This window comes from Kryptolebias marmoratus, linkage group LG11 (genome assembly GCF_001649575.2).
Source record: "Kryptolebias marmoratus isolate JLee-2015 linkage group LG11, ASM164957v2, whole genome shotgun sequence".
Lineage (NCBI taxonomy): Eukaryota > Metazoa > Chordata > Actinopteri > Cyprinodontiformes > Rivulidae > Kryptolebias > Kryptolebias marmoratus.
Window position 1 is genome coordinate 13,630,600 of NC_051440.1, and position 13,210 is coordinate 13,643,809.

A 13,210-nucleotide genomic window follows, 5' to 3' on the forward strand; every position below is an offset into this window, starting at 1 on the left:
AGGAACTTCTGGTCCAATCAGTGAAATCCCCCCCTTTCTCTGGGGCTGCTTATTTTTATGAACATTTACCACACCCTAGTAAGAGTAACAAGACACCCACGTCCCACTGGGACGGACCTGTAGGATTCAAGTACATTCAATTCCATTTATGGGGATAGACTAGGGTCTTCAGACAAGCAACAGCTAACTGCACGTTTTCGACAACGTGAGCGTAAGAGCCCACGGTTCACTTCTTAAAAAGGCGTTGTGGCTGAGGACAGTGTCTCTCAAAATGATAGCTCAGGCCTCATGGCCTGAACACAGATGCAGACCAGATACCTCAACATCAAGAAGGGACGAACTTTTGCAGGCAGTATACCATCTCAAAACAGGCAACGCACAATCCTCGCAACTGGAGTTACAACAATGGGCACTTTAATTGTTCTCGTTCATTGGTAAGGAGCCAGGACACTTTCAGTGCATACAATCAACTCTAGGGAAGGAAAAAACAGGATTATCCAAAAAATAATTAGGTCCCATTTCCTTTTGAACAAGACCAGTTTCTGCTCTTTGTGCAGATGGTAAAATACCAATCACACAGCTTTGCACATTTAAGGAAGATGATTTTACCTTAATTTCAAACAAAACTGGACAATGTAAAGTAACTTTACTGTACAAACTTGGGTAGTTGGCATTAGAATATTGTAAACTAAGCCTGCTTTAAAGCAGAACTGCAGTTTGGAAGCTGTTTAAAATCAAATCAAACGAATTATAGCTGAAATACAGTTTAAGTTCTTTAAATGGGGCAACGAATGGCTTTATGCTGCATCATAATGCTAACAACCAGGAACAGAAAGAAGACCAGGAGCATGACGACGCCCAGCACTTTGTTCAGCCTCCACTTACAGACGCTAATGGAGACGACAGCAAAGACGAGCATGAGGAAGTGAAGAACAGAAGCGCAGTAGAATCCACTCATGACGACTGGATGAGGGGCGCCGTGGATCAGCAAGTGCAGGAGACATAACAGCGGGAGACTTTTGAAAGAAACGGCAAATTAAAACAACAACAAAAAAAAGAAACAATCAGCTGTTTTGTTGCTGTTCATCATTTCTGACAAAATCAGTATTGTTAACTCACACTAAAGTAATGTCGAAGATGTTTTCACCCACGTTACTGGACACGGCCATGTCCCCCTTGCCTTTCCGAGCCACAATCACACTGGTTATGAGGTCAGGGCTGGACATTAATGCCCCCACCAGATGAAGAGGAGCTCCAACAGTAAATGTCTGTCCCACCTGCAGAAAATTAAACTAAATAAATAAACAAATCAAATAAACCATCCTCTAGGTGTTGTGTGGGTTGTGTTTTCTGAACTGGGTTTAGGTGGTCGCAGAGGCAGCACACATCCTGCACCTGATAAGGACAAAGTGACCGCTTGTATGTTTTCTTTTTAGTCTTTTATGTGAAATGCATTGCAAATTCATTGCACGTGAATAAAAGGTTCTGTGGGGCTGTCTTTAAAAAACCTCATGGCGAACTCGTGCTTTCGTTTCACGCTACAGGCTGATTCTAAAAGTCAATCAGTTTTGGATGTACAGCCAATAAAAACTTTCTGAAAGTTTCATCAAAATTCGCCCAGTGGTCCATGAGACAGTTTGCTAACAATACAGACGAACACACACACACATTAAGACATGGGCAAAACCAATTATTGTGATCAATAAAAACAAGTTTCAAGACCTGAAAGGCCAGCCACAATATGAGGTGGAAGAAGACACCTAACCACATACTAGAAACCAAGTAGGTCATCACGAAGAATCTCCTGGAGCTCTGTGCAAAGAGAAGCAGAGACACCAAAATCACAAAACAGTCGTTGTGTCACAGTCAGTCTAAAACAGGGGTGTCCAATCTTGGTCCTGGAGGGCCACTATCCTGCATGTTTTCCTTGTTTCCCTGCTCCAACACACCTGATTCAGTGGTTAAATTACCTCTTCATGTTCTGCAGAAGCCAGTTAATCACCCATTAATTTAAATCAGGATTGTTGGAGCAGAGAAACAAGTAAAACATGCAGGATAGTGGCCCTCCAGGACCAGGATTGGAGACCACTGGTCTAAAACATTCAATGTGGGTCTCACCTGGCTGTGAACGTCAGGAAAGATGAGCCACAGAGGCCATATGAGGGGCAACAGGAGCAAGTAAATGATTTGTTGGCACAACAGCTTAAACCACTGTAAGGACAGTGGTTTCACTTCATCGTCTTCCACTCCGACCTCTACACCCTCATTTTCTGTGTTACTGCCATCATCTTCCTCACCGTCTACAGAGCCACCTGCAGGCAAATATTCCTAGGAAGCATAATGGTGAACATAATCAGCAATGGTAAAAAGCACCTGAGCAAACTGATTTAATCTAAGCATCATGACTCTATCAGAAGCTTTCTTTTATTTTCTAATTTCCAACCCTTTTTTTAGTATCGCTACCTCCATGAAAGGTGGGCGGTCATATAATTAACTGTAATTCATGTCATTTTCTGTGCTCATGTGTGCGCATTAGTCTGTCTTTGCAAAATATCTCATGGATGGATTTTAATGAACACTAGAAACTGCCAAGGGGTCAATTTGACGCCTTTTGCATGTTCAGATCAGTGTAACTCTCCTAAATTAACTAGCGTGGGTCTCGTAGTTCATGACTTTTCCCGAAATGTCTCTCTTTATCACCTTGTGAAATAAGGGATGTTTGTAATACAGAATAAAAGAATTATCGTCACTGTTGTTTACACCGAGTTGATGTGTTGCTGTTATTACTCCTTGTCACCAGAGGGCGCTACTGTGACGGCACAGGGCAGAGGAGACGATGTTAGAAGGACAGAGAGTAAACATACAGAGCTGGAGTATCAGCAGTTTAAAAAGTCATCTCCTATTTTAAGTTTCAAAGTTGAGCTTAAAATGAATAAATAGTCAAATAAATTATTAACAAAACTTTGTAGAAATTGTAGATATTGAACAAAACACCGCCACTCAAAATATTTGAGGCGGAATCAGCTGGGACTCAAAATGACCACCACTAACGGTCCCAGGGAGTATTTCTGCAATTTTGGTGGTTCTTGTGAAAGTCACAAATTAAATCACCGGATGTAGATCTACACCGGATAAACCTACGGAGTCAGCCTGATTCAAGATGGCTGCCACAGCTAATTCACCTTAGCAAACAAATAAATGGCTATAAGGCAGTCAGTTTGACAGATCTTAATCTGAAATGTGATGTGGTCATAGTTGAGAGTCAGAGTTTCATTGAAATCCATCCTGTGGTTCATGAGATATTTGGCTAACAGACAGACAAACACAGACACATGATCGCCTGCCTTTTAAAGCAGTGGGACACAATTATTTGATCTTAGAGAGGACAAATGTCCTGTCTCAAGACAAACTTACCGTTTCACTTTTCTCCTCTGAAGGAGCTTTCGGCATCGTTCTGTGTTTTCGGAGCTGGGTCTTGAACGCTCGCCTCGCTTGCGTGTTATACTTCAGAAAGATGCAATAGAGGACGCAGCAGCCCACCATCGTTACGCTTCCCCACCACGTTACGAGCACACCCGAGAGCGCGATCAGTAAGACAAGGCCAATAAGGTAGAATGACATGTCTCTGAAAAGTGGCCACCGACTGAGATGGAGGACCTCCCGGGAAAACAAAGCACACATTGCAGTCACATACAAAACTCTGAAAACTGCAGAATCGGCCACTGAGGACATTTCTACAGACCAGGAGCTGCTGTCGACTGTAAGGAAGAAAGCCGCCAGATTAGGGACGTATCTTCCTGCAGCCATGAAGGTGGCTCCTGCAACATCATCGGAGATGGCCAACTTATCTCCGATGACCTCCAGCGAAGGAACGAAGAACTTATCGCACACGGTTACCAGTGACACAAATGTGTATATAATCCCCAAAATATACAGGATCACCCATCCTGGTGTGAATTCCTCAGAGATAAACATATCTTCAGTGTAGTTCGAACCAACGAGTGGAACAGGTGAAGTCGGACCGGGAGCGGATTTCTTCTGCAAAGAATGGGGAGCCACAGTGGTGAGGTCAACACCCTGATTTACAGTGAGCGATAACAGAGAGTCAGTGCTGGCAGGTCCTTTCAAATCCAACAATTTATCTGTGTAACGTCCCGCATCGAACGGCTCCGTTGTTTGACCTGTGGCTTCATGCGCTGCAGGGGGACGTTCCTCCTCTATTCGGATATTGGAGCCACTTTTAAAATCTTCTCCAGGTTGAGCCTGGGACGAGGGGTCATTCAGCTGAGCGCTGATGGTGGAGCAGAGGAGGAGCACGGAGAGGATCGACCGAACTGGGTTCAGCTGCAGTAGCTTTCCTCCTCTACGGTTCATTTTGCTGTAAAAAAAAAAAAAAAAAAAGCAAATTTACTGGTTTACAGATGGCACAAACCAAGATCTAAAGAAAAAGTCGAGGGGGAAGGCCAGTTTTTCTCCCAGGCAGACTTTGGAGAGGCAGCAGAATGATTCCGTGACGTCCCTGGAAAAAAGAGGCAGCACATTCAGGCAGCAGGCCAAGATCCAACCGTGTTATGTAAGTATTTAACTATTTCAAGAACAAAAACAACAAAATACATTTACTGACATGTAAACAGCAAACATAAATCTCCAAATCAAAGTACTGCATACATTAAAAGAGTGCACATTTTAAGCAAAATAATAATAATAATAATAATGTTTGAAATTACAGACATAAAAAATAAATCAAGCTACTCACCTACATATTGTTGGATCTTTTACTGCGCAGTTTTCCACACGGATCTCTCCAGGGCTAAAAACTCTCCTGTGTTTTCTGAGTCAAGACTGGCCCACTATATTGTGCAATAATTCAGGGGGGGGGGAATAGCGGCCGTTTTCTCACACTTTTACGCACTCATCCAATAACAGCTGGTTGTGTTTCTGAGGACTTGTCAAGTTTGTGTGCAGCGCAGCGGCAGGAAACGATGGCTCCGCCCACCAGGCTAACGTCACCTCACGTCATCGACGTCGCCATGTTGGGAGGGTAGACTGGCTGCAACTCAGTCAGTTTTTTTTCTGATATTAAGGTACAATCTGGTGTGGTGGTAGCTGGAAATAATCCCAAACACATATTCTGAGCGCTAACAGATTGCTCAAGTTCTTTTTTTTATATATAATTTTGCCAATAACTATTAAGAGTCTCTGTCTGTTAGCAAAATACTATTGCTCGGCGACAACTGGGCGCGTTTTAATGAAACTTCCAGGAATATACCTCTACAGCTAATACACTTTTTGAGTTAACCTCATTCAAGATGGCCCCCACAGCTAATCCACATTGCTTCTGTTGAAAGAAAAGAAAATCCCAAACCCTTCAAGTTGTTTGGTAATATTTTCAGAGAAAAGGAGAGGTCGCCCTCTGGTGGTCAAACTTGTTTTGTCACACAAGTCACAAAAAGTTGTCCTGACGTGTATTTTTACCTTCTACTCATTTTTAAATGATCAGATCACTGATTATAAAGAGAATATTATCCCCTGGTACTGATAATAGATCTGTTCCAGTCTCTGACACTAGAGGGCGCAACGGCACAGAGACTCTGACTGAACCTTCAACAAAGACCCAAACACAAGCTGCCTCTCTGAGGAACTAACAGAACCCTGAAGCTCATCAGAGCCTTGTGTTCTCACCGGCCATCTTGGACAGGGTGTCTCCAAAAGTTCATCACTTCCAGAGGCACCTCCTGTAATTACTGTTCATTAGTCTGCCCAGTGGGACAGGAAATATTTTGCTAACATGACAGAAAAATGCACATACGCACACACAGTCAGTGTGTGTTCAGCAGCAGGTGACAATAAAACATGGTTGTTAGAAAGACTGGTTTGAGAGTGAACAAAGGTCTGAACTAAGTTTTGTACTTAATAAAAAAAATAGCCTATTTTAAAAGTTTATTAACTCCATCCTGCCTGAATCTATTTACAGTGATCTAAACAAATAAAATATCTGTTTTTGCTGTCAAGCAGACGTTGGATTAAGTAGAGATTGTTAGTTTGAATAAAGCACATACATTAAATATAAATTTAGGTGTGATGCTAATTAGCTACATCAGGCAGAAGTGAACATAATAGTAATGAAACCTATTTTCCAGCCTCAGGTATGTCAATTATTTTATTGGTGCAGCTGTTGGTGAAAGAGGGACCACAGAGAGCCATTGAAAAATCCAACAAGCTGACAAGTCCTTAAAGACACGAGTCAGAGGTTGGTGTCTTCTGACTAAATTTCTGCCACAGTGAGCTCCGTGTCGTCCTGAACGAAGTTCATCATCCAATCAGTGAGTCCAACTGAATCACTCCATGATGTGAGTCTGTTTATGATGGGATGGCACACATGATGCATGTAACCCCTCCAGAGAATCTCTAAACACCACAGCAGTGCACTTCCCCCAAAGTCTGCAATAATAAGAACTAGTTTAACATTTTATTATAAAACTAAACTAAATGAAGGCTGTTAGCACCTACACACACACACACACAATAATAATAAGAAGAACTTACACACAGGATTTTCTTTGCATTGATGTTTTTAACCACACTTATCTTCTTTCCCAGCAGTTAGACCTGCAAGAAGAGAAATCTATTTGANCTCAGAGGGTTAATAGCCTTCTGCTGATGAAAAGTATTAAATCAACTCCCTCTTACTGCTGGAGGCCTTCATTGGCTCCTGAATGTTTCCTCTTCTTGAGGACAGATTCATCATTTAGCTCACATTTATTGTTTGTTTTGTCTGAAAATCCCTGAATGTGCTGCCGTTGAATATTACTAATGAAACCCTGAGTGACTTTAAGGAAAAAGAAGCAGATTGTTTCAGATCTGGACTCTGACTGGAGGTAACCCAGAGGAAAGAGGACACTGGGATGTTCATGACACCGTAGTATGAAGAAGACTTCTCCTGTCTCCAGCGTGTCCAAGTCCCAGAGACGCAGAGAGTCCTGACCACCACTGTTCTGCTTTTAGATTTGTTTCCCTGTCAGAGTCACCTGACTGCAGCCTTCTTTGGTTCGACAGCTTTTTGTTGAGTTGTTCTGGTTGTCGTGGCAACCGCTTCCCCGTTCTTCTACCTGAGGCTGGATTTTGGATCAACGTGTTCGTCACAATCACACCAGGTGTGTTCATCATTTAAAGTGAAGTGGGTTTTAAAGGCCCAACACAAAATACAGAAACACGATCTTCTATATTTACTGTAACAATAAAAACATTTAAAAAGTTTTAATATACACCCAATTTTATTTTCAGTTTTAAACAGTCAGTTTTAAACTGGGCAGGTGGAGGGGGGCCTTAAGAGGAAGACCAGGCAGATCCAACAGTTCAGGAGGACGGCACAGAGGACACACAGGTGGACCTCTCTGGACTGGAGTCCTATGAGGACAAGAGCAGGGACAGACGGAGAGAGACAGGATCCTCTCTGAGTGGAACAGAAGCAGGCAGAGGGGAGTGAGGAGACCCTCTGAGCTGCAGGTCAGAGGTCACTTCACAGGCTGTTAGCACACACACACACACACACACAATAAGAATAAGAACTTACACACAGGATTTTCTTTGATGTTTTTAACCACACTTATCTTACTTCCCAGCACTTAGACCTGCAAAAAGAGAAATCTATTTTAAATATCTTGAAAAAACAGAATTTGACATGTTTCTTTTGACGACACTTTGTATTCTTTGTACACTTTGTATTTCCACAGCAGTCAGCAACCTACAAAACTAACAAACAAGATGACAGATAAATATAAATACATTTTATAAGTACATAGCAATTTAAAAAACTGTACTCACCTTTGTTTTGTCCCCGCTGTTAGAAACCTACAAAACAAACCAGAAACACAGCATCAGGATTCATAAAATTCATAAACACATAAGATCTTCTAAAGATTTCTTTTAAATGCTACTTATCTTTCTTCACCTTTTCCCCAGCTGTTTGCAACCTACAATAAAAAAAACAACACAAGTTAATATTAATATCAATAAATTGTGTAAATATATTTAAGATTTTTCTACACATTTCTTGGAAAATGGTACTTATCTTTCTTCCAGATCATTTTCTAGTTGTTACCAACCTACAAAACATTAACAGATAAATAATAAATGTTAGAAAATGTTTGAATTTTACAAGAAAATTACATTAAAAACTAAACATTTCCTTTAAAAATGTACTTATCTTGGGTGGGGGGCGTATTCACAACCTGCAATAAAACGACAAAATACATATTAATAAGTTTTGTGAAGATGTAACATTTTCTAAACGTTTCTACTAAAAAAGGTTTTTACCTTTGTTTTTCAAGTGTTCGCACCGACCCCCCCCCCTGCAAATAAAAATAAAAAATGGAACATTATTATTCCTAAACTTTGTAAATACTTAAAATTTTCTTAACATATTTTAGAAAAAGGTACTTATCTTAGGGGTTTCCCCCTGTTGATTTCCTGCAATAAAAAGTAAAATATAAATATTAATAAATTTTGTAAATCAGTGACATTTTCTAAACATTTCTAATAAAAAGATACTCACCATTGTTTTTCAAGTGTTCGCACCGACCCCCCCCCCTGCAAATAAAAATAAAAAAATGGAACAATATTATTCATAAACTTTGTTAATAGCCTACATCAAATTTCTTAAAATTTCACAAGAAACTGACATTGAAAATTAACCATTCCTTTTAAAAATGCACGTATCTTTTTTGCCCCAGCTGGTACAAACCTACAAAAAGACAAACCAAAAAATAAAGAAACATTATTATCCCTAAACTTTGTAAATACTTAGAATTTTCTTAACATATTTTAGAAAAAGGTACTTATCTTAGGGGTTTCCCCCTGTTGATTTCCTGCCATAAAAAGACAAAATAAATATTAATAAATTTTGTAAATTAGTGACATTTTCTAAACATTTCTAATTAAAAGATACTCACCATTGTTTTCCAGGAGTCAGCACCCCCAACAAAAACCAAATCAGAGCCCCACCAGAGGCAAAGGCAAGCCTTTCAGTTTTTAAACAAAGGAACTATATACAAACTGGCCCTGGTGCAAGACGCTACCTAAGGCACTTCAAACCTTGCCAGACATGAACGTTGTCCAATCCTGCAGCACGCAGGGTTGTGGGACTCTAGTCGTCCTCGTCGTCCTCCTCCTCCCAGGCGAAAGGCCTCTCGAAGTATCTTCGGAACCTGAAGGAGCTGCCGTCGGAAGTCGAAGGAGAGGAATCTGAGGGAGGAGAATGCTGTTCATTATCCTCATCATTCATCCTCTGCTTCTTTGGACTAACCTCTTCGGAGCAGCTGTCCTCCCTGCTCCTCTTTGTGGAGGTGAGGCCCGAAGACTGGGAAGCTGAAGGAGCACCACCAGCAGCTACAGGGGCCCCAGCAGGAGCCCCAGCAGCAGCTACAGGAGCCCCAGCAGCAGCTACAGGGGCCCCAGCAGCAGCTACAGGGGCCCCAGCAGGAGCCCCAGCAGCAGCTACAGGGGCCTCAGCAGCAGCTACAGGAGCCTCAGCAGGAAGAGGACGGCGGCGCAGGTACAGGGTCTCAATCCGAGGTGGTGGTGTTGGAAAGTTGACTATGTGTGGACGGCCATCTGATGGAAAATAAGATCCTTTTAAGAACATTTCTCACATCAGACAGCTGAGAACAAACAGCTACAATCATTACTGAGGTCAGAAACAATCATTTACAATCTGAAACTGTCAGAAGCAAAACCACAGATAGATACTGTCTGACCAGAGCAGCTTACCTCTCTGATATTCAACATGACAATTATAAAAGATTTTTCATGCAGGATTTTGATAGAAATTTTAAACTCTGTTCACATTAAAATATTTAAAACAAATCTTTACACACATAAGCAGATAACACACAACTTGTATCCAATTTGAACACAAAAATAGTTCACTAAACTTTTATGTAGTCATGTAATAAGTCATAAATTTGTCATACAGTATAGTTTTATCCCTTAGCTGTAGGTTCTTCATAGAGAAGAAAAGAAACATACATCATTTAAGCAACAAATAAATTTTAACTCTCAAAGTGAATAAAAATGGCGGTTCCATCCGAAGACGATGGAAGGCCCTCAAGTGATACAAATAATATATAACATATTTATTTAAAAATTATTGCAGCTGTAGGAGGCATGAATAGTAAAAACTATTTTTAGTGTAAAGAACCATAGAAACGTTAGCTTGATTTATTGTGACAAACTTGGATATTGACAATAATAAACAGCAGCGATTTTTAAAATTACTCTTTTTATCGTAAAGAAAAAATACTTTGGGTTTTGTGAACAGAAACAGGTCGTATAAACTCCTGATAGCTACACCGTGTAAAATAACTCCAGAGAAATAGCTAAATGCACCACAACATAAAGGTTAGTTACAGTTAGCATTAAAAAGAGTTAGTTAGCACTTAGCTAGCTACGGGAGCTAAACTCCGCTGCGTGATGACGTCATATGGCCAAAGCGCCTGTACGTAAAGCCGTCTGACGTTCTGTCGGCCGGGGTTCTAAAGTTCCATCATCTCCATCATAGCAACACAAAAACATTTTTTTGGCATTTTCTAAAATTCGACCCGGTCGCCATTTTATTTTTGACTGATTTCGACGCCAAACTGTTAAAACCCGGAGCTCTCAAAACAAAATAAGTGATGTTTTCAAACCTACCAACCGTTGTTACATTCTACACTTTTACCGGGAGAATTCAGACATTTTTACCGCAAATTATCATTTTAAATAATATAAATATAAATATTCGTCTGGTTTGACTCAATTAGTTTTTTATAACACAATTTATGACACAATATAAATAGACATATATAAATTAAATATAAATTAAAAGTGCTGCTCATTTTTGCCCGGTAATTAATGTGTTTCAAAGCATATTTGTCGGGTTTCTGCAGGATGTTACTCCTCTAACCAATCTGAAAGCAGCAGGAAGACATCTTACCAATGAGGGCAATGTAGGGCACAGGTTCTCCCCAGAAGATGTGGTCACCGTTGTCCATCTCGAATCCTTTTTTTTTTTTTTCAGCGAGTCTTTACTTTGAGTACAAGAAGTCCACACTGGTCAGAGTCCAGGTGAAGTGAGGCGTCAGAACGGCTCTGCGGCCTTTAAAGCCAAGGTTACGTCTGACGTCAGGGGGCGTGCGTGCGTGCGTGTGCGCGCCCAAGACATTAACCTGAGAGACAGAGACCCTCATCAGCATTAAGACTAAAACAAGAACATTAGAACCAGGCTGTTCTCAGAGGAAACAGGATCCTTTCTTGTTTGGTTTGAAGGAATGTCACCTTGAAAACAGGAAAAACTTTATATTGTTAATGTTTCTAATCCAAAAGTCCAAATCATTTCAGTCCACATCAGATCCAGATTATAATCCAGTTCCAGTCAGATGATCCCTGCTGTCCTGCAGCAGATTAGGAGACGCCATCATCAGAAACAGGAAGAGAAACAGACCTTACTGATGTTTTTTTTTAATATTTCATCAGTAATGAGAACAAAACACAACTGTGAATGTTTGGGATTGTTACATTTGTGTACCACTGAAACACAACATTAGTCATCACACAAACACTGGGCTCTCTATGCACACCTAAGTTAGTCAAATCAACGGAACATTAATCATCGGTTTTACCGGCGATGTGCTGTACTTGTAGGGAGGGACAGGGGGTGGGGATGGATCGAAGTCACCATAATTCCAGTGCCATCCCTCCCTACAAGTACAGCACCCATCAGCAGCTCAGCAGGTTTTTTGAAGACCACCAAACTCTCCCAAGCAGGGCCGGCTCAAGCCTCTATGGGGTCCTAAGTGAAATTTGGTTTTGGGGCTCTCTATTTCAGCTAATAATGTGGACTACTGCAATCGGTAGTCAGATGATCAGATCATTCACCCACCTAATATGAACGCATTGCAACTCTGACAGTACATTATCCTATATGTATATATCATCTAGTGTAGGGGTGTCAAACTCATTTTCATTTCGGGCCACATTAAGCTCATGAATGTCCTCAAAAGGCCGGGCATGGAAGGATGTATTGATAAAACTACCTATTAACAAACTGGTAAAATATAGCTTTCTCTGCATTCAATGACTACTTCTAAAAATTAAATATTTTATGTTTGAGTAATTTGGCATTATAAAAATAAAAACTGATTTGATTTGACTGATAAAATAATATTGAAGCACACAATTATGTTATTGTTACAGTTCTGGCGGGCCGGGGCGGGCCTTGAGTTTGACACATTAGATCTAGTGGTACTAAAAGTAACAAAAAGAAAAGAAGAAAAAAATAAAACACTTTCTGACTCGCGGGAAACTAAACTGAGGAAGATGTTCAAGAAGGGTTTCCAGACGCCCACCGCGACTCTGTGACTATTTTTAAGATGAGGCTTGTCTTGCATATAAAAAAAGTGGGCTAAAAACTCCTGTGACACTGGATTCTAGGCCCTGGCAAGCGTTTCAAGACATTTAATAAATTTGCTCCTTGAAGCCGACAGCCGCAGCCTGACGTGACTCAGGCTTCATGGCCCAATATCCATCAGCTCCAGACACATCTCTCCAAGTAAGTAAATACCAATTAATATATAACTTGCAATTAACAAAAATCATCTGGAAATGTGTGACCTGCACAATCCTAACCCAGAGAAACATTTCAATAAAATAAAAACTGAAATCAATATTAAATTCAATTCTCTAACACTGATTTGGATAAACATACATATGAAAGGTTAACAGTGCTATGCCATGGGAAATACTTTAAAGTATTTTTAATTTATTTCCTTTCAGGAAAAACAGTTTCTTTTAACATGATTCTCATGTTTTAGATTATTTATCAAAACTGTACACTTAGTTTAGTTTATCTTGTTTAGCCTTTGTGTTTCATTGTGTTTCATGTTCTGTAACTTTGTCTGTAATTTTGTTCTTGTGTTGTGAAGCACTTTGAGTCGCCTTGTGCTGAAAAGTGCTATATAAATAAATGTACCTACCTACCTACCTACAGCAAGCAGGTCCTGGGTTCGAGCCCCAGTTTGGACCCGGGGCCTCTCTTTGTGTTTACAGGTGCTGGTCATAAAATTAGAATATCATGAAAAAGTAGATTGATATCAGTAATTCCATTTAAAAAGTGAAACTTGTATATTATATTCATACATTACATACAAACTCATATATTTCAAATGTTTATTTC

The 13,210-nt window shown here is 40.4% G+C and overlaps 1 protein-coding gene and 1 long non-coding RNA gene across 4 annotated transcripts; both read right to left on the reverse strand.

Annotated features, from left to right (window-relative positions):
* Window positions 1-76: 76 nt before the first annotated feature.
* Window positions 77-4,927, reverse strand: LOC108229906 (sodium/potassium/calcium exchanger 2-like). Of its 3 annotated transcripts, none has more exons than XM_037978114.1 (6): window positions 4,761-4,920; window positions 3,415-4,519; window positions 2,119-2,328; window positions 1,723-1,812; window positions 1,120-1,277; window positions 77-1,016 (listed from the first exon to the last, which is right to left on the reverse strand). In XM_037978114.1, the coding sequence occupies exons 2-6, from the start codon at window positions 4,372-4,374 to the stop codon at window positions 776-778; spliced, it is 1,659 nt and encodes a 552-aa protein (XP_037834042.1). In that variant the 5' UTR covers window positions 4,375-4,519; window positions 4,761-4,920; the 3' UTR covers window positions 77-775. The 3 variants fall into 3 exon arrangements, 2 of the variants coding, with proteins under 2 accessions (XP_037834042.1, XP_017261113.1); XM_017405624.3 differs by having other exon boundaries at window positions 4,757-4,920; XR_005233695.1 differs by having other exon boundaries at window positions 875-1,016; window positions 1,773-1,812; window positions 4,757-4,927.
* Window positions 4,928-7,314: 2,387 nt separating this feature from the next.
* LOC112450178 lies at window positions 7,315-8,223 on the reverse strand. Its single transcript, XR_003038717.2, has 3 exons — window positions 7,825-8,223; window positions 7,574-7,631; window positions 7,315-7,453 (listed from the first exon to the last, which is right to left on the reverse strand). It is a non-coding gene; the product is annotated as an uncharacterized LOC112450178 (long non-coding RNA).
* Window positions 8,224-13,210: the final 4,987 nt, after the last annotated feature.

Excerpts from the sequence above, each read along its gene's own strand:
- LOC108229906 (XM_037978114.1), bottom strand. The coding sequence starts at position 4,374 with ATGAACCGTAGAGGAGGAAAGCTACTGCAGCTGAACCCAGTTCGGTCG. Across the intron at positions 1,278-1,722 it reads TATTGTGGCTGGCCTTTCAG|GTGGGACAGACATTTACTGT; the intron begins GTCTTGAAACTT and ends AATTTTCTGCAG. Across the intron at positions 1,017-1,119 it reads ATCTTCGACATTACTTTAGT|TCTCCCGCTGTTATGTCTCC; the intron begins GTGAGTTAACAA and ends TTCTTTCAAAAG.